Source organism: Calcarisporiella thermophila (assembly GCF_041956535.1).
Source record: "Calcarisporiella thermophila strain CBS 279.70 unplaced genomic scaffold VTP21scaffold_6, whole genome shotgun sequence".
Classification (NCBI taxonomy): Eukaryota; Fungi; Calcarisporiellomycota; class Calcarisporiellomycetes; order Calcarisporiellales; family Calcarisporiellaceae; genus Calcarisporiella; species Calcarisporiella thermophila.
The window spans coordinates 438,330-456,751 of NW_027192196.1; the positions used below are offsets into that span (position 1 = coordinate 438,330).

Consider the following 18,422-nt stretch of genomic DNA (forward strand, 5'->3'; position numbering starts at 1 on the left):
CCTTTTTTTGTAGTTAGAGAGTCACCTCATTTGCAAAATTATACTATGAGAAATCAATCCTTTTGCCACCTGGCTTGGTCGAATGCGCCACTTTCTTGTCTGTCAAAGTTTGTACTAGTGTGCTTGTATTTTTATGTTTATTGTCCACTTGCTACTGCAAACAGAGGCTCAATGACAGTCCATTCCGTTGGCAGACCGTGAGATCTATTTAATTAGTATTATTTTATATTTGATACTTATATTGTTTGTTTTCGCAACTGCTTATAGACCATGGTACAGGTACAATTCATTAAACCTTTCAAAGGAATAATTGAATCCTTCACTCTTTTTTTTTTCATTCCCTTTCAGGAGCGATGGTGTAAATTGTGAAAGCTACGTAGTGGGTATTGCTGGTGGAAGCGCAAGTGGAAAAACTAGTGTATCTGAGTAAGACCTTTTTTGATTCCGCGAATGCGTGCTCAAGTCTATTTACCCATTTTTATATCTTTTATTTTGCATTCTGACAGGCGCATTATAAAGAATCTGAACATCCCATGGGTGGCCATTTTGAGTATGGATTCCTTCTATAAATCTCTAACTCCAGAGCAGATCAAAAAAGCATGGGCGAAGTAAGTAGTTTGCACTTGTTCTGACCTCACTTATAGTTAAAATAATGTAAACATTTTCTCATTGCTAGTGAGCACGATTTCGATCACCCCTCGTCATTCGATTATGATATTCTGTATGAAACGCTCGTGAAACTAAAACAGGGGTTTGGAATCCTATTTTTTACTCTTCTAACTTTCTATACTGATGGCATCTAAAATAGAAAAAGTGTTGATGTCCCCATTTATGACTTTTCGACACATTCGAGGTATTCAAGTTGATATAGCTATTATTGTAGAATTTTTCATAACTATCCATTTAATATTTTCCCCCTTCTAGACTCGATAAAACCAAGACGCTCTATGGGGCGAATGTTGTAATTTTTGAAGGAATCTTTGCTCTCTACGATCAAAGAATTATTGACTTAATGGATCTAAAAGTATTCTAAGGATTTACTGATTATTTATTGATGGGAACCTCACTTTCGGAATATTTCAATCTAGATATTCGTGGATACGGATGCGGATGTTCGGCTTGCAAGGCGCCGTAAGTGTTTTTATCGCCTATTCATCAGTTGGTTTCACTAAGGCTTTTTATGCTTTTTAAGTCAAACGCGACATATCAGAACGAGGTCGTGATCTACACGGCGTTCTTAGGGTAGAATGTTTTCCGAGTACTTGTATTGTATTCGTGTTTCCTAATATTTTGTTTTATTAGCAATACGAGAAATATGTCAAGCCGGCCTTTGATGAATATATTTATCCAACTATGAAGTATGCCGACATCGTAAGTCTTGTCTATCATTGTTCTCTATTTCCGATTTTGTATACTACATATTTGTTTAGATCATTCCACGTGGTCTGGAGAATGCCGTGGCAATAAACCTTATCACTAAGCATATCCAACGTGCACTTCATGAGCGGAATTTGACCTTCCGTTGGGATCTTGTCAAGACTCCATGCGACAAGCCTGTTCCCGATGGAGCAGTTGTGCTTGAACCGACCAATCAAGTGCGTGGTATGCATACTATCCTTCGTGATCGAAGGACTCCACGGGACGAGTTCATCTTTTACTCAGAGCGCTTGTCCACGCTTGTCGTGGAGCGTGCGCTTGCACAACTCCCTTTTTCAGAACGCAAAGTTATCACTCCAACCGGAGCGTTGTATCGGGGCAAGGAGTTTGCGAGTAAAGTGTGTGGAGTGTCGATCCTACGTGCAGGTGGCACCATGGAGGCAGGACTGCGACGAGTGATCAAGGATGCTCCCATTGGCAAAATCTTGATTCAGACGGATCCATCTTCGGGAGAACCACAGTTACACTTCTGCAAGCTACCGCATGATATTGCTGAGAACTATGTCCTTATAATGGTATATAGTCTATTTCAGACCGCTTTGTTTATACTGGAGATTGATGATATTCGAATTACTTAGGATGCGACTATCGGGACGGGCGCTGCCGGTTTGATGGCAATCCGTGTTATTTTGGACCATGATGTGCCCGAAGATCGTATTATTTTTTTGTGTTTACTTGCAGCACCTCAAGGTATCCTCAAAATATGCTCTAATAATATATTGAAGAATGTTAATCCATACTATGAAATTAGGCCTGCATGTTATTGCAAATGCATTCCCGAGAGTGAAGATCTGCTGCTCTATGGTTGACGAGAAAGTGGACGAAAACACATTATTCATTGAGCCAGGAATTGGTAATTTTGGAGGTAAGCAACTTCAACTTATATTATTTTTTGCGTTGAGTGCCTCATGACCGATATGCTACAGATCGATTCTTTGGTACGGACGATTGATATTCTCATGAACACTTTTATTTTTAAATTGATAATCACTGCTTTTAACCCAAATAAAACAAAACCAAAGTATTTAAGTCATTCCAAATACCGGTCAAGCTCAAAGAGGTGACAAATTTACAGGAAAACCGGCAAAATCTAGACAATAAATGAACGCAATTTCAGTATGGCGCTCTTACATTCAAGAGTCATATTGGGATTAACTGAGAAAGGCTAGGCAAACTTTATTACGACACTCGAGCGTGCTCTTGGTGTTAATATTGAAATAAAGGTTACCCAATAAACATGACATCTTGACATCGAGACTTTAACTATCTGAAGCTTAACTGTCGCTTATCCTCAATCGGCAACATGTCATGTTCCCTAACTGATTAAGAAAATGTCATCTACTATATTTAGATTTGTTACGTCAGTCTGGCAGTTGTTCATGCATGGAGCTAGCCTCAATGAACATTGAAAATTATTCTCCTAAGAACTTGATCAACATCAACGGCAAAATGGAGAAAAATAATGACAAGTGGGTCGAGCACCCGCAAAGGAAATATGCGCTCCCCTTCTTAGTACTGTTTTAGCTGAAAATGAATGTTAGTCTAAGGCTTTCTTAGGGATTTATATTTGCATGGGGAAGTGACTACTTTTTTTTGGACATGGATTTAATTTTCATACTGGCTTAAGTCTCGCACGGATCACATTTTCTTTGGAGGTTAACTTGTCAAATCCTTACTCACCTGCAGATTGACTAATTCAGTGCGAATTACTGACGACAGAGGAGAGTGGAACAGCATTTGCTAGTTTTTCCAAATACAACTCTAGCGGGAAGATGACTCAGGATGACGATCGACCTCCTCCACCCAAAATTTATAGTCTTTGGGTGCATGATGACCGTATGTCTCGCCAGGAGCTTATAATTAACCCTGACCATTTTCCAGACGTTCAAGAGGGCCAACTCCTACAGATCAAACAACCAAATTCAGATAAACCACCTTTAGTATTGCAGCTCGCGGCTATAGACCGCGAATTCAGTGCTAAACAACCTCAGCTCAGAGTATGTAGATTGGAAAAGGATAACGTGTGACCATTAGCTAATTTCATCAATCAGCTATCCATCAATAGTCGCGTCGCAAACCTTTTTGGGTTAACAAATCGTTGCGATGTGCTTGTACAGACGGTCAGTTGCCCATAAATGCTTGCCTAGCACGTTGATGTTAATTCTTCTCTATAGGTCTCGCCTACTTCAGTGGAGGTGGACTATGTTGAGCTGACTTTTCGTGACGCTTACTTAAGCCGTTCAGATATGTGGCGATTGAAGGATAATCTAATAGGGTCTTGTGTATTTGTTGGTCAGAAGGTGAACTTTTGGGGCTGTATTACTGTAAAAGTGAAAGAATTATATATTCAGGACGAGTCGGTAAGCACCCACAGTTTCATCGAATTTGTTCAATACAGCCTGAGAAATACCATATACTTATTAGGTGTCTTGTGGATATATCACATCCAAAACGCGGGCGATTTTTCGGTCTGAGTCTTCACGAAGTTATTTATTTATCCAAATGTCCCGCGAGATGTGGGAGTTTGATGAAGATGGAGGTAATCTCTTTTCTTTTTCCATTCCAACCAAATCTAGCTACATCTTATGCCCTATACTCTAATCAAAGAATTGCTTTTCGAGAAAACTCTCTACGGATTCCTTCCTCAGCTATTCGAAAAATGGAGAGAACTCAATATGAATCACATTATCACTATCATCATGTTCACACGCGTTTTCTACGAAGAAGAGGACGTCCAAAATTTCCAGGATCTCTCAGCCTTGAACCGCAATGAAGATGGAAAATGGTTCAAAGATTTTTATAAGGTGATAGTGGACCGCGAGACGCGACTCGAATGGAATAACGTCATCTTATCGTTAAAGGAGGAGTTTCTGCAGTTTTCCCGCCACGTCCTGCTGCGTGAAGAGGGAGGCCGTGTAGTATTAAAGGGAAATATCTCTAAGGCGTATCAAGGAAATGTGCTTGAGTGCGCGAATCTAGCATTGAATCCGTTCGACAAACACTATATAGACCGCGACCTCTTGCGCACCGGCATGTCCGTTGTGATTATTTCGCCAGGAACGGGAAAGTTCCATGTAAGCAAGAAACTTCTTCGACTCACTACCGAGCGCATGATAGATAATGGGATCCCAATGGACCTGATATGTCTCTCGAAATTTCCTTTGCACTCGGTTCCGTTGTTCACATTCACTTCGATACAACCACCCAAAGATCCTGAACCCTCCGATGCTTCCGAGCAAAATCAACCGCGAACTTCCGTTAGTACCGGGATCACACCCGCAAAACCGCCACGCCCAGGTGAGCCCATGTCACCTCCTGCACCGCTCGCTCAACAATGGGATCCACTCTACTCGGACGATTCTAATAATGAAAAGGAAAAACGCCCCTATTTCTCGGTACCACATTGGATCGACTGCAGCTATTACTCGGATTTCGATAAGAAATTTATCAAGGCCGAAAAATTTCAAACAAGGTGCATGATGTATGAGGTTCAAATGATGGGAATCATGGAACATGAGATTTGCCCGATATCCATCCCGTGGATGGACGAGGAACGTTTCAAAGAGGACGACATGTGTGACCGATATGATGACGACATATTCACCACTTCACGTTCGAAAAAGCACCCGCGTCTGCGTACGAAATCTTCAGGGCTACGCAGTCTATGTTCAGAAAATCAGAGTAACATTTCTGAGCATTTACGGGGAAATCATCGATCAAGCAATGCTACGTCCGTAGCATTCCACCGCCGAAGTCAGGATGACCTCGTTGAAGCAGATTTGTCATATAAGAACACTCAAACATCGTTACTCTCCCGCAGTTTGCCAAAGAAAATCACTTTGCCTGTGACAAACACTGAACGTGAAGTCGAATACACCCAAGCTTACAATGGTTTGGAGGACCGGGCTGGCATTGGCGAGTCTACTGAGCGGTTCAAAGCATGGAATTCCAGTACCGATAACCATAATAAACAACCCCTCGTTGGATCACTAGGGGACCCGCACTCGTCTGGTTTTGAGGACCGAATTCATCGGGCCCGTGCAAATGAGCAACGGGACGCGGTAGACGAGGATGCTGACATAGAACAATGGGCCATGGACGGCGAGACAGGTGGCGAGAGCCGTAACTCGAATGCAGACGATGAGACTTGGGCCTCGCCTGTGCGCTCTCTGACAAAGGCACAGCCAATCGCCATCCGGCCTACGCAGCCGTCTCGTCGATATAATCGAGAGCACACCACTCCCGTCATCGGAAGTATGGCTGAGTCATCTTTTCATTCCTTTTCGGCTGAAAAATCCCGCCGCATGACAAGACAATCACCTGCACGCATTTTTATGAGTCGTCAACTTGCGAAGCAAACTTTTGTAAATCCATGTAACCCGTCCAAAAATCCACCCCTCATGACGCAAGATATAGCGCGGTGGCGTCACGTATACCCTCGAATGGTCTCGACAATGGAATTGCAGCGGCGAATAGATTGGACTTCCCTATGCATGCCAGCATGTCTACCGCTCACCACTGAATACTTCCCAACACAGGAGGAGCTTTCCACGCAATTTCGCGAATATACCTATACAATCTCACCGAGTGATGAAGGCACGATATACACCGATTACATGAGCCACCAAAGGAAAATAGAGTACCTGTTGAAAGAATTAGTCGGACAGCGACTCTCGCAGGGGTTTCAGTTGATCGTACCAGGTGCCAACCCAGTACCCCTTCAACGCACCTATACTGGGTCCATCCCCACGGATAACAAAGAACGTACTAGTGTGCAAAACAATAACCAAAGCAATAACAAGAAATTGAGTGAACTCAATCGAACAACAATGCGTTCGGAACAAAATGATGCGCTCACTACTTTCTCCGTGTCGAAACCATTTTATCTTAGCTTGGGTCAACACGTTCATATGCTCTATTACGACACGGTGAGTCAAAACCTCGAGTTCAAGCGTTATGTACGCCGAATTAGCTATTCAACCGATCCGATCGATTATTCATATGCAGTCTGGCCTAAGGATTACACTTCATACACGACGCGTGACGCACGGTTCCACTATCCTGAGCTCAAAACCTATAACTGGAACTATCTAGATCACTTTGTGTGTGGGTACCAGGACGAAATGATATCTTCATTGCGATACTGGCGGATCCGATTTCTAGTCATTCCAATGGAGACGCTGCCTGTACTGAATCACCCGGCGAATGAATACCTTGACGAGGAAGAAATCCGTGTTGAAAGTTTCCGTCGAATGCTTGATCTTTTCAGAAAGGCAAAGTTCGTTCCACCGCAGGAAGAGAAAGAACGGCGCCGAAAACAAAAGGAAACGAACTTAAACCTGGGGGTGTCATTCACGACTATGAGAAGTGCCGCGCACGTGGCGAAGGAGCTCGGAAAAGATTTTCAAGATAGAGAATCTCGGCTCTCAATCTCGAGCAATCCCGAGCGATTGAATCAAGATACTAAACTAGAACGGATTGCGCAGGCTATGCAAAGCAGTACAGGGGTGAAAATACAGGATCGATGGTGGCATTTACGGCTTTTTGAAGCGGTGTTCATTGGAACTGAATTCGTGGACTGGCTGATTCGCGAATTCACGGACATCGATACTCGCGAGGAGGCAATCTTTTTCGGAAATCAGTTGATGGAACGCGGTTTGTTTGTGCATGCGCGCGGTCACCATACCTTTTTGGATGGACATTACTTTTATCAACTGAAACCGGAATATATGCAACTGCCAAAGACCGGCACAACTGGACCACTCTCGTCAGCGGGAAAGGCATCTTGGTTCCGACCTGGAAGCAATCACCAATCGAAACCCGACTCGCCAGCGGGAACGTTCCCAACTCCATCACCGTCTACTGATGCAAACATAAACGAAACTTCACCTCCTGATCAGCCTTCCACTTTTCAGATGAGTCGTGCTATGTTGATCGATGTTGATACGCATCACAAAAGCGATCGCTCAGAGACCGTTAAGCTCCATTACGATACGCTTATTAACGTACGGCAATGCTACCATTTTCATCTTGCCTGGATAGGTGTAACTTCGCGATTGATCGAAGAATTGTTGCAGTCATGGACGCGCACGTTAGATAAATGTGGACTTAGACTTGTTGAAGCTCCATTTGAGCAGATACCCGAGGTCTCGGACCCGAAATCATCGAACGACCCGTTTGGGCTACCACTTCCAATTCGTTTTGCTGTACCTCCTCCTTCAGTTGAGGAAGTGACATCATGTTGTGAGGGTCGAAACGTTGTTTTACCTCCGAATTATTTCGAGGGAGAGCTAGCGAAGTCTCTGGAATTTGTACTTGATGTTGAGGCAGATGCAAACTTTCCTTCTGATGTACAAATCGAGTACTCATATCATCATCCAAAATTCGAGTATACGCAATATGTCCATTCATCGGGTATAGCTTTCCTACAGATATTGCCGGAGGATAGAGGTGGCGGTTTCTTGTGGGCCGTTAACCGATTATATGCATCCCACAACAATATTTCTACCTCCACAAGAGGCGCAAATATTCCCACGGCAGCAAGTGTTGTTACTGGCACTTCGGTTGGCTCCGGTATCGGTGGAACGCGTGAATGGGGTGCCTCAGTGGGCAATACTCCAAGCAACTCTACATCAACTGCCGGATCTACCTCTGCCTCTGGATGGCAGTTAGATGCGATTCGTATGCGTGTACAGGAGATTTGTGCGGACGAGAAGAGACTGGGTGCCTTCTGGGCAAAATGTCTTGACCGATTAGCAAACCTACCTACTCCTGCCTTAGATATGGGGGACTTGGCTTTTGCAGACTTTTAGACTTATTTAATCAACTTTTATGTCGGTTTTTTGATTTCCATTACCCTACTTGCTGTTAGTGACAATTGATTTTGTTGTATTATTTAGCGCATTTAATAGTCTATCTTTTTTAAAAATTAATTCCCTCTCCCTCTCCTCCCTTTTTTTTAAATAAAATGTACTTTAAAGTTTTTTCTAATGCGAGTTATCGATTGTATTATACTCTGCTGCTGTTAACTCTATATCTTTTTGGTATTTCATAATAATAATAGAGGTTTATGCGTCTTTGATTTCAAGTATTTCTCAAGTTAATGGCAAATCGCGTTATTGATGATCCATCATAAGAGAGAGAGACAATATTTGCGTTTGTCTTGCAGATATCATATATCGCTTGTTTATTTTTTATACTAATTTTTTATTAAACTCAAGTGAAAGGTAAATAGAAGCGAGTATCATGATATCAAAGTTAGGGCACTAAGTATCCCTCACGGACGGGAAGTGATCTAGTCTTATTTTATTATCAAGTAGGTCATTGCACATTTCTTATTGCGATCTTATTCACCAGTCTCTAGTAACTAGTGATTGGTATACTTAATGAAATCAACAGTTAATTTCATTAAGTTTAAGAATCCGTCTTATGCTGCATACTACTTGATATTCCTGCTATTGTGGTCACTCTCGTTATTTTTTAGGATTTGTTAGAATGGTGGAGAAAGACAAAGAAAAGGACAAAGAGCGAGAAAAACTGAGATACCGTTATCAAACGGAGATTCAGCAGATGATGTTCGTGTTTGGCGAGGTTGCTGATCCACTGCCTGAAACTACTCAGCTAGTGGAAGACATTGTGCGATCGCAAGTGATAGAGATTGTAGGAACTAAGAAGAATTTTCTATAAACACCACAATAAATTAATTCTCTTCAAAAAAAAACTAGATTATCCAAGCAGCAACTATAGTGCAGCGTCGGGGTTCTCGCTACATGAACGCTGAAGATTTGATATTCTTGATTAGACATGATCGCGCAAAAGTGAATCGCCTGCGTCAGTTTTTGAGTTGGAAGGAAGTACGTAAGAACGCGAAAGATGCTGGTGGTGGAGATGCTGTGGAGGATATGTTAGAAGAGCCGAATGCGGGTAATTATTTTTATTTTGTCATTTACATAATGTCATTTTCTGTAATTGTGTTATGACTATAGATAAGCCAGGGAAAACTCGCCGAGTCAAAGTAAAACTCTCATGGGAGCTTGTTAATGCTTTCTCGGATGCAATGGTGAATGCCGATTCAGATGAGGAGGATGAAGAAGAAGAGGAAGCCTATGATGAATTCAAGCAACGACTCAAGGAAGCCGATGAGATCACACGAGCCATGACGCGTGAAGAATATGTACACTACTCTGAGTGTCGCCAAGCATCTTTCACATATCGCAAGGCAAAACGTTTCCGAGATTGGGCAAACATGGCTGCTTACATTGATATGAAGCCAAATGACGACGTGATTGATATTCTCGGATTTTTGACATTTGAGATGGTTAGCACCTTGACTGAGATGGCACTCCAAGTGAAGAAAGAATTAACACGAGATGCTGAGGCAAAGGGTAATCTACTTGGTAAGCGTAAGCGGGAGGATGCTGCTCGTAGTGAAAACGGAGATCGGGCAGAAGTAGATAATTTAGAGAAAAGGGAGAGTGATTCCAAGAATATGAATGGAGAGGAAGGAGAGGGTAACAACGCAGTAGGTGGAGATGATGAGGGCGGTAAGTCTAGCTATATGAACCTGTTTTCACCTCCTCCTTCAGAACAAACACCCCTACAACCATCGCATATACACGAGGCATTTCGGAGATTACAGCGTTCTCCTCAGCCGCTTAAGAACTTTAGGGGAGGACTGGTGAGAACACGCGTATCTTTGATATGATCTTGTAACATTCCAACTTTTTGTATATACATTCGTCCGGATCTTGTAAAACGCTCGTTTTTCATTATAAGTTACTATAAAAATATCTCCCCTCCCCGATTTTCAGAGGTATATTAGAGTGATTAGAGTAAAGAAAAAAGTATAGACAAAAAAGGACACATATAACATTTGGATTAAAAGCTTCGCCCAATTCCAAAAATGAATGATGTACGGCATGAATAAAACAAGAAAAAAAAAAGGATCGATGGATTGAGATTTTAAGTCCAAAGAATTATCGTTCATAAAGGAGAAAAAAGTTTTCTAGAACATATAGGACTTTCCCACTTAGCTATTTCGATTCACCTCGCTATGAACATTCGAAGCTGTGCCTGTTCTAGGGGTAGGGACGGTCGCATTGGGAGTAGCATTATTAAACCATCCGTTTCCGTCATGGAACTTGGACTTTTTAGGTGTTACAACCATGGGATTTGAGAGACAGACGAGGTTAGGTACCTGGTCAAGGATGGTGGTATCGATATTAAGTTGCAAAGACATAGAGACCGGCATTATCGCGTATGAATGAATTTAAAAATTTAAATGGTTATTTTTAAAATTCCTTGGAAGGAATGGAAAATAAACCAACGTAAAGAAAAATGAGTCGCACCTTTTATGGGGTTATTTCAAAATGGTGTGGGAACCATTTTTGACAGTCACAAATTAGCGCACTCCACAAACTTTGTGACCCCAGTTGGCTGAGTGATCCTTGGCCCATAAAATTTTTAGGCCTTTCAATACGCACCATAGGAGCTTGACATTTACTCTCAAAAACGAATGATGTCTTCTGTTTACGTTTTGTATTTATTTACTTTTGTTGCGTAATAATCGTAAGATTTTCAACGTCGGCTTGCTATTGCGGGACGACAGTATGGAAAAAAACTTATCAGAATTTAAATAGCAAAATTCTCATATTAAATTCCGTCATTTGCTATATTATTAGTCTTATTAGCAAAGTGGAGGAAATTAAGGATGTCTATAGTAGATCAATTTTATTTAGTTTTAGAGAGCCCCTCCCCAATAACACATCTAAGAAAAGAAGTTTGCAGGGAATAAAGCATAAAAGAAAAAATAAATTAAGCCATGAATATGATGCCAGACCCCTCATATACAGTGGCGATCTTCTGAATAGCGTTAACATACGCGGCCGTGCGATAGTCACAGTTCTGGTTGATAAAAACAGGTTATAATTCTGCTAATTCTACAGTATAAGTGATAGTGCCTACCTTTGCCAAAGCAGTGCTGCGTGTCTCCAAGGATGCGTTGGCAATAGTGTCTTCAAGACCGGAATAGACAAGCTCATGCTCCTCAGCACCATGTACAATCTGCTTGCGCTCCATCTCAGTCAATTTGCGTCCAGCATTGGCCTCCACAAGCGCAACTAGCTTGCTCTTGCCAAGTTCGTCCCATTTTTTGTTCATACGTCCAAAGCGCACATGGCTCAAATTCTTCAGCCACTCGAAGTATGACACTGTAACACCACCAGCATTGAGGAGCAAATCAGGGATAATCACTACGCCCTTCTGAAGGAGTGCGTCATTGGCAGCAGGAGTTATGGGTCCGTTTGCAGCCTCACCAACAACCTTTGCACGGACGCGGTTAACATTGCGAAGACCAATTTGACGCTCAAGCGCTGCGGGGATGAGGACATCACATTCAACTTCAAGAACTTTGGCGGGGTCATCGATAATTGTAGCATCGGCATAGTTGTGGAAGGTGCCATGCTCCTTACGATGAGAGAAGAGTTGCTCGATGTTCAAACCATCTTTATTGTAGACCGCGCACTCACGCTCACCGATAGCAATCACCTTAGCTCTAAGTGCAAAAAAAAGAATGAGTTGGCGACCCATTTACATAAAGGAATACCATAAATTTGACGTACCCGTTATTCTCGAAGAATTTTGCAGCCCAGTAGCCGACATTTCCAAAGCCTTGAATTGCCACAGTTAACCCTTCAATTTGTCCACTCAATCCTGCCTTCTTCTGCACTTCAGGGTAAGTAAGGAACTCGCGGATTCCATAGAATACACCCAGACCAGTGGCCTCATTACGCCCACGAACACCACCTTGGCTAATTGGTTTGCCAGTTACACAACCCGAGGCATTCACGTCGCTGCTGTTGAATTGACGATACGTGTCCATGATCCAGGACATCTCACGGGGACCGGTGCCCACATCTGGAGCTGGAACATCCGTACCAGGGCCAATGAAGTTCTTCTGACAAAGCTCCATCGTGTAGCGACGGGTAATTCGCTCTAATTGTGCCGGTGACCACTGTTTGGGGTCAATTTTGATACCACCTTTTGCTCCACCGAAGGGAACGTCCACAACCGCGCACTTGTAAGTCATAAGCGAGGCAAGGGCCTCAACTTCCTGTAGGTCGACCTCGGGTGAGAAGCGAATACCTCCTTTAACTGGCAGACGATGGCGCGAATGCTGTGCGCGATATCCCTCGATCATTACAACTTTGTTATCATCTGTCTATTATGGGGATACAAGTAAAAGCATACAATATCAATGAATATAAAATTAGATTAATGTTACCTCAATGGGGAAGGTGACGCTGAGAACGCTGTCCACAGCCTTCATATGTGCTAGAGTTTTGGGGGAAACATTGCTAAGCTTGGCTGCCTGGAGAAAGTGAAAGTAAAAATTCTTTATATATGCGGAGCAGATAAAATTTAATCATATAAATGTCACTTTTTCGAAGTAGCTGTCAACAGATTTAAGGAAGCTAGGTTCATTGGGCTCACAGAATTGGTTTGTGTTTGCTATATATAAAAGAGACAAAAAAATGCTGTCTAAATCCTCATGCTCTTCAGCAAAACACAATAGAATCTTACCTGTACTCAAGTTACGATGAGCTGGAGCAATACCACATCGCAATAACGCTGAGGCGCGCATTGAGCTTGATGATAATAAGGAAAATATACAATGTATTAAAGCGTGGGAATTAATTGTATAAAACCAAATAGAGTAACGAAAACAAAGATGAGCGGTCATAAGACCACCACACATTAGAACGCGCTAGCGTAATAGCAGTAACGCGTTGCGTTTGTGGAGAACAGCATTTCATTACTTTGATATTTACCTGCAGGCGATAAAGCGGGAACTCAGCATTTTCTATATTTCTATCTACAAGTATGAAACAAGGAAGATTAAGTAAAGATGTTGGAGGAAGATGGGAAGATGAGGTGAAAAAAAACTCTCAGGAGAGTAAACAAAACGCACCTTTTCTCTCAGAGGATTGTCTGAGTAAACAAAGAAGAGGAGTTAAAGTGTTTACTAAGAAAGATGTGCTAAAGACCACTAAAAGAGTATAATTTGTGGAGGTAGATTCGAGCTCCGTTCGGACAGAGGCTTGCTTATTTTCTATTGGGGCAAAAATATAGCAAGTTTCCAAGCCAGCCTAAAGAATAAGCGGTAATAAGTTTATTCAAAGAGTATGCTTCACGAAAAAAAATATGCACCCAACCATCAAAATAGTATCTCAATTAACAAACTAGTTTATATTTTTGAAATAAAAGTGAAAAATACAATCCTGCTGGTATAATATCTTGAAAAGAAAAAAAAAATCTAGTCATCCTAAGGCGCATCAATGATTATGGCTCTCTGCTTTGTTGTCTTGGCAAGAGCACGATTCTTCCACAGTTTTGATAGTAAATAGCCGCACTGCAGTTCCGTTCCAAATGCCAAGATTATCCATACTTGCAACATACACTTTACTCCAAAGCATGCTTCGGAACCACACTGTGAGTGCATCGTTCCATTGGAATTTACGTGAATGAACGGGTCGTGGAGGTGGTAGTAGGCCAACAAGTGTAGTTTGGCGTATGAAGTCAAGTACCTCTTGATCCGAGACTGTGCGAGCCGCACAGAGATCAGATATACGGGGAAGAAGATGCTCAATAAGTGATATAATAGGTTGTAGAGGTGTTTGAGGATGCCATGAATAGAACTAGGTAATGGTTTTAGTTGAGGTCATTTACAGGGAAGTTAGATTAATAATTTACCCATTCTTCAGTGAACACAAATCCGTCTCTTCCGACGAAAGTCTGATGAGCAGAGTTAGACAAATCTTTGGACATCTTTCTTAGTTTGTCATCTACTTGTTCCATTCCTTTGCTTGCTTGCTCAGAGTAATTATCTGTCTTGGCCTCCTGGTTATTCTGCGCCACTTCATTTCCCTCGACGATCTCCTCGTCTGCTTGCAATAGAGGGTTAACTTCTGAATTGATTCTGTCTGCTTTTGCCTTTCCTTTCTCCATTTCTCGCTCTATTCTTTTCCTTTCGCGCAGTGCTTGTATTTGCTCAGCATCTTTTATCATTTGAGGAAGTGTCATGCTTGCAAATCCTTCAAACTTCTGATGTGCTAGTACAATGGCATATGCAACGTGTGGATTATCTGAGAGATGATACTCAATAATGTAACCCAGAGCTTCAGTGAGAAACCAGGCAAGTCGGAAATTATTTTGATCCGAGAGTAAAAATGTAGGGGTAGTGAAGGAACTAAAAAGCGCAATAAGCTTATTGGAGCAAGAGGCTGATAGCTGTTTAACATATGGTGAGATATTTGTGATTGTCAGGATAAGGGCGGGATAGAGGGAGTGAAGCGCATTTTTGGTGGTGGCAATAAGAGTATGAATAGACTATGGAATATTAAAAGAATCAATAATATAGCGCTATGTAAAAAAAAAAAAATACTAAGTATCGAGGAAAACCTACTATTATCAGGAAATCTGCATAAGTTCCGTGAAATGCAGGGATACGAATGTTCGGAGGAAGCGATGCATGTCCATAAAATGTGTTGTTAAGTTTGATACCAAAATTTCTATCCGCGGAGAGGGTTTGCAGCATGAAAACACACATGGATACGAGCCCAAGTTGTGTGTGGTCCAGTTTATACTCAAGGATATAGTATAGCAGGACTACCAGCAAATCGAGAACTCGATCTGTTTCTAGTAAATAGTCTCGGAATCTCTTTAAATGTATCAAATATAAGTTGGGGATTTATATTCAACATCAAAGCATAAAAGATTACTTTGTTAACTTCGAGCAGTTTCCAGCAGAGGATCAACATTTCATTATAGCAACGAGTGTGCTTAGTAGAGCCTGGGAGATATGTATTATTTGCCTAAAGATATAGAGTTATATTAATTGGAATAATTTAAAGAGAATAGAATTGAATGTACAAAATACCTGCATCGGGTTGCTTAAGATCGTCAATATCCCATCAGTAATAAACTGAAAGTTCTGTGCAGAATGTAATCGCCCAGTATAAAATCGAAATGCGTTATCATTGCTCTTATCATAGTTAATTTTTGCAATCTTAGAAGATGATGTTTCGACAGGGGGAGACTTTGAAAAATTAGCTGACATATTCTCATCTATTGGTGACTCTATTTTGTCAACGGTGGTCTCAGTCTCGCCAACAGCCACAGCTAATCCTGGAGTCCGATAGTCTAAGAGGGCAACTAGCGTTTGCAAACAAAGAATTACGAAATGTTCGCGTTGATCGGCAAACATTACGTGATTGTATGGAATACCCCATCCTAGTGGGTTGTATTTAACGGCTGTGTTGAGTAAACTGCAGAGAACTAGAGGAATTCGGAAAGACTCAGATAATTGCGTTTGTTGTACAGAAGAAAACTATTAAAACTTACGTGAAAGCACTATTTTTCGTTCCGTCTTAGCTACAGCATAGTGAATCCATTTATTTTCTCCTGATAGAATCTCACTTGGCGACATATAGATTGATTTAGACATGAGAACAAGGAATAGTTGGAGGATTTCGGCCTTGTTTGAGTCCAACACTTTCGAAGACCCTATAGGAGTAGAAGCACCAACCCCTGACTCCCAAATAACATAATTTACTCGCGAGTTTTCAGTCGCAAAATTCGATGGGATGGTAAAGCCAGAGAAGAACATAAGAGATATTACGCCTAAAAAATGATTAAACCTATCAACTTAATATCAACTCATTGCTCTATAATTTCAATCGTACCGGCTATTAGTCTCTCTCCAAGTGAAGGTATCGAATTTATTATATTAATATCTTTGTAATCCTAAGAGATAATGTAAGCTTCATGCTAATAAATAGTTTAATTGGATAAATGAACTTACCTCCACCATGTTATTCTCATTGCTATTCTGTCTTGATATCCTCTCCTCTGTCCAAAAGAAATTGTTTTCCCACTCATGACAAAGTTCCTTAGATTCGAAAACGAAGGGCATTAAACGTGTTAAAACACGTATACAATTTAGCAAGTGCTGGGTTGGGTATTCTTCAGAAGGGAAATTCTTGACATTTATGAATGAAAGTAAGCGCTCGATCACTTTTTTTAGTAGTGTTTCAAGATTCTCGCGTGCTTCTACAATTCTTCGGACATCAGAAGCCGGAAAAGAGACAGAAAAAATATCATCTGGTAAAGCCCAGAACTGCAAGGAATGTTATTGGCATTTGATTAAAGAATGCCACGGTTCTTTAAATAAATGATTACCTGAGCCCAGAATTCCTCCTCTAATGGCGAAATGTTCTGAGAAAACATGACAATGATCAGAAAATCCATAAGAAGCAAGTAGTACTGTAAAACAAAGACCTACACGTTCTTCAAATAGTCTGAGAACTGCTCTACGGAAGTCTAGTTTTGTGGGTTGATTGCCCATATTTGCCTTTTTTTTTTTGTAAAGAACACAGAAATTTAACGATAGATTAAGCTATGAATGCGAAAATCAAGTCACACCCCAAAAAGATTCCGTGACAGCTAAAAAAAAAAGAAAGTGGCTCTCTATCTTCTCAAAGCGTTACTTTTCTTCTTCTGCTCGAGATACCCAGCGCAAAAGAACAGAAGAAGAGGGGAATTCAGGAGAATGGACACAATAGGATCCGAGCACACAGATACGCTCACGTCCTTGGGGACATTCATCGTCTACTCACTAGTTGTAGTGTTCCTGGTAGTGTTCTTTCTCTTCTATTCTAGTAGGCTCCTTGCGGAAGCACTCTCTCGACTCATCCGCGCCTACACCTGGAGAAAATACCACGTTTATATCGATATAGGTATTTATCATATTGGCTTGACTTTTTTATAAATGCTTATTATTTTTCATCAACGTAGAATCGATTCAATTCGCGCTTCTGGGCGGACGTATACTTTTTAAAAATGTGCGATATCTCTCAACCAATCAGTCAATATATATTTTAAAGGGACATATCACATTTCGCTATTGGCTATGGAATGTGCGACGAGAAACTGACTGGGATGATCGTCCCTCAGCAACACTTGGTAAGGCATATTATTTTAGTTTCTTACCATAAAATGAACATGATAATAATTAAATCTGACTAGCCAAAATGATTCCGTGTCGTATTGTCCTAAACGTGCAAGGTCTTGAATGGTTCATGTATAACCGGACTCCAGCGTATCGCGCACTCGAAAAAATTCTAGGATTATCGAATGAAAATGAGGATGAGAGTAGTCAAAATGGAGATATTAATACAACAAGTAAGGCATAAAATCGATGGAATTCACTGTGAATCAATTTTAATAATTATTTTATTTATTTATTTATTTTAGTACACTTGGATGATATACTACCTGATGAACCGCCAAGAAGTGAAGTAGATACTTTATTTCGTCGATTAATGCCAGTAGAAATCGACTGTGAGCGCGGGGCCGTACTCCTCGGAAACTCTGATACCCCGTCCACTCTGATCATACAATTTGACCAAGCTATTGGCACATATACTACAGTAAAAGTAAGTTTAATCAGTTGGTTTACTTCATAAATGTAATTAATACTTCTAATTTAATTAAGGCACGGTCGGTGTTTGATCATTATAAAACTATGCTCAATCTCTCGTTCCGAGCTCCAAAAGTCAATTTGCGCTATAACCCTGATTATAAGGAGCCACATATCTCTCGAGCAGTAAGAGAAAGACAAGCCAGGAAAAAGTATGTACTATTTGCAATATCCATGATCTTAAAGTAAATCTAATAGCTATGTTTATGAAAATAGAAGAAATAAAATAACATTTGGGAATATAATAAGATGGCTTTTTCCTGCTACAAAAAACGAAAACTGGAATCGAATGGAGTATGCGCTTGAAGACTGGACTGGACTCGCTCGATATCGAGATGGAGATGATCCACTACGACGGGAAAATAAATGGGCGGAAGAATACGCTCGCGTAGCCACATTATTAGAATGCATCGAATTGGAGTTGGACTACTACGCGGATGTACCAGGT

General features: G+C 41.2%; 7 protein-coding genes across 7 annotated transcripts; 4 read left to right on the forward strand and 3 right to left on the reverse strand.

Annotated features, from left to right (window-relative positions):
* Positions 1 to 171: 171 nt before the first annotated feature.
* Positions 172 to 2,389, forward strand: VTP21DRAFT_9894 (uncharacterized protein; the record flags this gene model as incomplete). The annotated part of the gene is made up of 14 exons (XM_069400890.1): positions 172 to 197; positions 268 to 279; positions 349 to 426; positions 507 to 608; positions 677 to 751; positions 809 to 853; positions 925 to 1,024; positions 1,089 to 1,131; positions 1,193 to 1,242; positions 1,303 to 1,371; positions 1,431 to 1,952; positions 2,016 to 2,127; positions 2,189 to 2,302; positions 2,364 to 2,389. 14 exons carry the CDS (start codon positions 172 to 174, stop codon positions 2,387 to 2,389), a joined length of 1,374 nt encoding a protein of 457 aa, XP_069253620.1.
* An 820-nt stretch (positions 2,390 to 3,209) lies between these two features.
* Positions 3,210 to 8,249, forward strand: VTP21DRAFT_9895 (uncharacterized protein; the record flags this gene model as incomplete). The annotated part of the gene is made up of 5 exons (XM_069400891.1): positions 3,210 to 3,434; positions 3,489 to 3,557; positions 3,612 to 3,797; positions 3,862 to 3,976; positions 4,045 to 8,249. The coding sequence occupies 5 exons, from the start codon at positions 3,210 to 3,212 to the stop codon at positions 8,247 to 8,249; spliced, it is 4,800 nt and encodes a 1,599-aa protein (XP_069253621.1).
* A 682-nt stretch (positions 8,250 to 8,931) lies between these two features.
* On the forward strand, positions 8,932 to 10,141 carry VTP21DRAFT_9896 (uncharacterized protein; the record flags this gene model as incomplete). Its single annotated transcript, XM_069400892.1, has 3 exons — positions 8,932 to 9,096; positions 9,162 to 9,360; positions 9,423 to 10,141. The coding sequence occupies 3 exons, from the start codon at positions 8,932 to 8,934 to the stop codon at positions 10,139 to 10,141; spliced, it is 1,083 nt and encodes a 360-aa protein (XP_069253622.1).
* A 324-nt stretch (positions 10,142 to 10,465) lies between these two features.
* Positions 10,466 to 10,687, reverse strand: VTP21DRAFT_9897 (uncharacterized protein; the record flags this gene model as incomplete). The annotated part of the gene is made up of 1 exon (XM_069400893.1): positions 10,466 to 10,687. The coding sequence occupies one exon, from the start codon at positions 10,685 to 10,687 to the stop codon at positions 10,466 to 10,468; it is 222 nt and encodes a 73-aa protein (XP_069253623.1).
* A 563-nt stretch (positions 10,688 to 11,250) lies between these two features.
* Positions 11,251 to 13,294, reverse strand: VTP21DRAFT_9898 (uncharacterized protein; the record flags this gene model as incomplete). Its single annotated transcript, XM_069400894.1, has 7 exons — positions 11,251 to 11,340; positions 11,401 to 11,989; positions 12,057 to 12,655; positions 12,719 to 12,805; positions 12,875 to 12,945; positions 13,018 to 13,082; positions 13,266 to 13,294. 7 exons carry the CDS (start codon positions 13,292 to 13,294, stop codon positions 11,251 to 11,253), a joined length of 1,530 nt encoding a protein of 509 aa, XP_069253624.1.
* A 475-nt stretch (positions 13,295 to 13,769) lies between these two features.
* VTP21DRAFT_9899 (uncharacterized protein) lies at positions 13,770 to 16,840 on the reverse strand (the record flags this gene model as incomplete). Its single annotated transcript, XM_069400895.1, has 10 exons — positions 13,770 to 14,132; positions 14,188 to 14,823; positions 14,900 to 15,154; positions 15,216 to 15,308; positions 15,374 to 15,771; positions 15,838 to 16,116; positions 16,179 to 16,239; positions 16,298 to 16,612; positions 16,675 to 16,710; positions 16,778 to 16,840. 10 exons carry the CDS (start codon positions 16,838 to 16,840, stop codon positions 13,770 to 13,772), a joined length of 2,499 nt encoding a protein of 832 aa, XP_069253625.1.
* A 204-nt stretch (positions 16,841 to 17,044) lies between these two features.
* Positions 17,045 to 18,163, forward strand: VTP21DRAFT_9900 (uncharacterized protein; the record flags this gene model as incomplete). Its single annotated transcript, XM_069400898.1, has 5 exons — positions 17,045 to 17,231; positions 17,290 to 17,457; positions 17,521 to 17,676; positions 17,749 to 17,930; positions 17,990 to 18,163. The coding sequence occupies 5 exons, from the start codon at positions 17,045 to 17,047 to the stop codon at positions 18,161 to 18,163; spliced, it is 867 nt and encodes a 288-aa protein (XP_069253626.1).
* Between the last annotated feature and the right edge of the window lie 259 nt (positions 18,164 to 18,422).